Here is a 4,740-nt window from a genome sequence, read left to right as displayed (position 1 = left end):
TTTTATTTTTTAAACATTTTTATTTTCTTTGCAGCAACTTAATTTTCATTATGCAATAACTGCATTGATCTGAGTGTTTCTTTACTGAGTATTAAATCATTTGTTGCTGCTGATCAAGAAGATTCACCAAAGGAAGTAGAAAAAAGGAAGTACAGTGTTACGTATTACAGTGCTACATATTTAATGCTACATGCAAGATCTGCTCATACAATCACTTGACTGGTGAGTTTTTTTTTCCTTTAACACTCTGAAAACAGGAAGCTTTTCTTTTTCTAAAATCAGTGTTATTCCATACATTGGTGTAAAATATTCAGAAATACACAATCAGTAGAAATAAAATAAGGTAGCAAAAAAAAAGAAAAGCAAAAAGCCAAAGTGGGTTAAATATTGGCTTCAGTCATGGCTCAGTGGTCAGGTAGTTGGAGACAACTGCAGGATTTATGCCCGTTTCTTGGAGGCCTTTCCCATCTGCTGTTTCTCCAGAAAGAAGTTGATCAGCTTCTTCACCCAGGTGGAATGAGGGTTCAGACAAACCTTTGCTCCGTTTGCCAGTCCAGCTCTGATTAAAGAGATTTACAGTCAGTCAATGCTTAAAGGTAAGTAGTCCTCAGTGCAAATCTCTCTGTGATACTTTTGATCTGCCAGCCAGCATCTGATTCACTTTATTTAAGTTATTTCCCCCACAAAATCATCAAACTGCAATCACAAGGCAGTTTTTCTATACCAGGAATTAAAAGAACCATCATATTAAACGTCGAGGGAATTATAACAATTTCAAGTGAAAATTCATGTGCAGTTTACAGATTACAGTAATCAAACCAGCTATCGCTAAAATCGCCACTGAGACTGAACACTCGGGTGATTAAAGATGACATGGTGCAATCGGAGAAATGAGAGTGAACCTGTTGACTGAAAACACAAACTCTGTGTGGAGCTGATCTCCGCAGATATTTGCAAAACTCTGACGTGGACAAACCTCAGTGTTTTCATGTGAACTCACTGTGAAGTGATACAAAAATGTAAAAAATGTTGGGAAACAATTCCAAGAGGGCTTACTGGAACTTACCGGAGAGAAAATCTGATCCGTGTAAGCAGATCCCAGAATTTAATTCCAGCCAAGTACCCGTCAGGCAGTTTGATTAACGATGTTATCAGTATTAAGTGGAAATGCTCTGTTTTTATGAGCATCATTAAACATGCTTCAACAAATAATACTGCAGCCAGCTTTTAACAAAAGGCCTCCAGTGTTTTCCATAAAATAAACTAGTTAATTAATTAATATATTGATTTATTTGGCTTAAAAAAACAACATGTTATGGTGTTATTTTTTTAAGGTTACATTTGGAATTGTGTTTAAGAGCGATGATACTCCCAGTTTGGCTGGAAGATCGAGTTGGATTAAAAAAGCGATGCAACATGAAAAAATGTAAATAATGTCCCTTAAATCAGGAAAAAAAGAGTAAAAGTGACAGTAGATCAAATGCACAAAATTTATAATTTACAGAAATCTTAATTGGCACAACTTTTTAAATTTGTAAGCAAAAATGTAAGAGATTTGCCAGATCGAGCTCAAATAAGTTTCCTTTTGTATTTATTTGTATTTATTTAAATCAATCCATGGATTATATAGAGTTTATAGTGTTTATACAAGACTTAATCAAGATTGTTTCAAATATTGGGGACCAAATGTTCCAAAAAAAGACATTTTTATAAATTATTTCCTTTTTTAAAAGCATCTAAATCTAAATTGATTATGTGAGACACTGAATCCCATTTTTATAATAAGCTTTTAGATTTAAAGGGTGATTGTGACAGGCTGACTTACATGACTTCTGTGTCCGGGCAGTGAGGCCCCTCAGGGAACAGTTTGATGCTCCTCAGGTTGTCTGGAGGGATGATCCTCGACTCCACCTGCAGGCACCGGCAGTGGGTGTTGTAGTCACGGCTGATTGGCGGCATACCTGTCGTCAGCACACATTTAACAGCAAACAGCTTTATCTTTTCTTTCTCACCTCCTGTGAACTTGGATATAAACTTGAAGACATCAATCAAGCTTGCGTTTACTTCAAAGGTCATGTGGATGTTTTCAGTGTGATGTTTGTGTTTTAGAGCTTGTATTATTCTCCAGTGCCAAAGAAAACCTCTAAAGCAGTTCTAAACGTGGATATGGATTTGTAAGCATTTAAATTTGAAATAAAGGGAGTAGGAACAAGAAAAGTGTAAACTTCATCCTACTCCTTTTCGAGCACATGCATTCTGTAGACATAGATATATACATGAAAACTTGATGATTTTTAAGTTTTGGTTTTTGTTTTTTCTGTTGTTATTTCAATTATATTTGCATGTTCGAAATAAAATTATATCTATCTATCTATCTATCTATCTATCTATCTATCTATCTATCTATCTATCTATCTATCTATCTATCTAAACAAGATGACTCATGCAATTTACATAATGATGTTTTATTGAAACTCAGACGGGGGGAAGCTTTTAGTTTTGATACTTGTCTGACACCCGCCTCTTACACTCCGCCAACGCAACCTCAGCTATTTAATTTTCCAGAGAAACTGAAATGGTAATCTCATGCTGGGAAGAAGAAAAGCCAAGCTGTGCCAAAGTTCGCTTGGCAGTCAGTGTAACACACACACACAACTACAGCTCAGTGACTGGAAAGCTTTCCAACTGCACGTTTCATCATCGCCTCCCAAGTTGGTGTTTTGACATTCTTAACAAAAGCTCTTCCCTTTTTTTTTTGCTCTTTCAGTCATCTTCCTGTTTGTAAAATACTCACACAAAGACGTTCTCCATTCTCACTGAAGAACTGAAAGACGTACCGTAATACATGGTGAAACAGTCAGGTCAGGATCACGCTGAAATGTGACACCACTTAGAAAAGTCACATGGACAAAAAAGGGCCCTTAAAACGCTCAGTAGGGTTTTCCATTAGTTAAAGCTTTAATCCAATTGTTTTGCTATACAGAATTTCTTTGTGCATACTAAACTTAGCACCCTCAGTGGGTCCAGTATTCAGATCTTTTTTTAAAGTCAATAAAAAAAAATTCCAAAACACACTTTCAAATAGAGAGAAATGTGCACATTGTTGTGCACTTTAAATCTTTTTAACTATCCCACCTGTGAAATCCATTAAATTAGCATGTTATTTAAAATGAGTATTGAAAATTATTTCTGGATTTGAACATTTCTAGTACGCAATGAATCTTTTTTTTTGTTTGTTTTCTTGTCATGCAGTATTTGCAAATGAATTCCCATTTTCTTGTAGAGATGTGGAGAAATATTCTCCCTGCAGCTTCAAAAACACCCTCTCGCTTACAAAGAAAAATAAAATCTTGTTGCGAACCTTGAGGCCACATTCCAGTGTATTACAGTCTATCTCTGTTTTCACCAGCAAATTTAATTTCTAAACATGAAGGTCACGTTACGCTTTCCAGAGAACAGAAATGTTTATTCACACAGAAACTTCTGTTTGTGTAGTGAATCTATTCTTACCATGACTGAGGACGAGCAGGGTCCCAAACACAATCAGTACGCAGAGTTTCATCTTGTTTCTTGCTGACGTGGCTGCTTGCTCTGTTGTTGAACACAGACTGATGTATTCCAGCTGTTGTAACTGTTTTCATGCAGCTGCACTCTAATATTTATACATACATGTAATCATGTGATTGTTGTGAACTTCTGCAATTAATTAAAAAAAAAAACACACACACAGAGAGGTATGTGTGAGTGTGCACGTTGGTTTCATTTTGTTGCATTCACATGTGCAGCAGAAGGCAGTCATGGGATGGTGGGTTCAGGGGACGATCAGAGGCCCGACTGAGGTTAGACAGCATGCTTGCTGCGGTCAGCAGTCCCAGAAATGAACCACACAGATGGGATATGTATGTCTGGGTGTCCAGGAAAAAGCTACGAGTCCCTTCTGCTTGCCACAATTCTGCAGAAGCACAACACTCTGTGTAAACTCTGTGATCCCCCTTCTCACACTGAAAGAGGAAAAAGATCAGCAGACAAAGTTTTGTAAACAGTCTCAGTTTATTGTAGTTTATGCAGCCGTAGTACAACTGAAACTGTGAGACAGCTGTTTTTTCATTGTGGACAGGTCTAGTCCTTCTACAAATACAAGTTTCACAAACATCATCATTTGTCCTGGTCCTATGGGTGGTTGAGTCACTAACGATCATGTGAGTCATCTCATGTGCCAAAGTGTGAAAAAAAGCATAGGTTCTCACCATCACCAGAGCCGACCATTGAAACCGCTGTGAGACCTTGCTCCATCCTAACATGTGACCTACTGAGGTCACCTGAAGCGAGGTGTGAGCACGGGTCGAAGCACCTGAGGAGGGACCTCAACACTGGTTTGTAGGTGGCAGACAGTTGTTTAGGTAGTTGCGAGTAGACAAAGATGGCCTCCTTCACGTCTCTCTGAAACTATCTGTCCTCACTGTCCAAAACTTGAACAATGGAATATTTAAAAGAATGACCTTTGACCTTTAGGAGCAGATGTACGGCTGAGTCAGTGCACAGTAGACACTGTGTTGTTTATGTATCTGTATGTTTTCAGTGCGAAAGGCGTAACTCTTAGAATTCTTGAAACAGTGATTCCATGAAAAGTCAGTTTCTATGTATACAGGTGTAGCTACACAGATGTTGGGATCTCTCTGTGGTCATTTTTGAGGGCCAAGAGAGATCATATAGGTTTAAAATTTAAAGTTTTAAAGTTTA

General features: G+C 37.6%; 1 protein-coding gene across 1 annotated transcript; it reads right to left on the bottom strand.

Moving 5' to 3' along the window:
* On the bottom strand, positions 1-3,658 carry LOC116327030 (interleukin-8-like). Its single transcript, XM_039607926.1, has 3 exons — positions 3,511-3,658; positions 1,826-1,961; positions 1-559 (listed from the first exon to the last, which is right to left on the bottom strand). The coding sequence occupies exons 1-3, from the start codon at positions 3,560-3,562 to the stop codon at positions 439-441; spliced, it is 309 nt and encodes a 102-aa protein (XP_039463860.1). The 5' UTR covers positions 3,563-3,658; the 3' UTR covers positions 1-438.
* Positions 3,659-4,740: the final 1,082 nt, after the last annotated feature.

This window comes from Oreochromis aureus, linkage group 3 (assembly GCF_013358895.1).
Source record: "Oreochromis aureus strain Israel breed Guangdong linkage group 3, ZZ_aureus, whole genome shotgun sequence".
Lineage (NCBI taxonomy): Eukaryota > Metazoa > Chordata > Actinopteri > Cichliformes > Cichlidae > Oreochromis > Oreochromis aureus.
Note: the sequence above shows the minus strand (reverse complement) of the source record. Positions and strands in the feature narration are given on the sequence as shown.

Excerpts from the sequence above, each read along its gene's own strand:
- LOC116327030 (XM_039607926.1), bottom strand. The coding sequence starts at position 3,562 with ATGAAACTCTGCGTACTGATTGTGTTTGGGACCCTGCTCGTCCTCAGT. Across the intron at positions 1,962-3,510 it reads CCTGCTCGTCCTCAGTCATG|GTATGCCGCCAATCAGCCGT; the intron begins GTAAGAATAGAT and ends TGCTGACGACAG. Across the intron at positions 560-1,825 it reads TGCCCGGACACAGAAGTCAT|AGCTGGACTGGCAAACGGAG; the intron begins GTAAGTCAGCCT and ends CTCTTTAATCAG.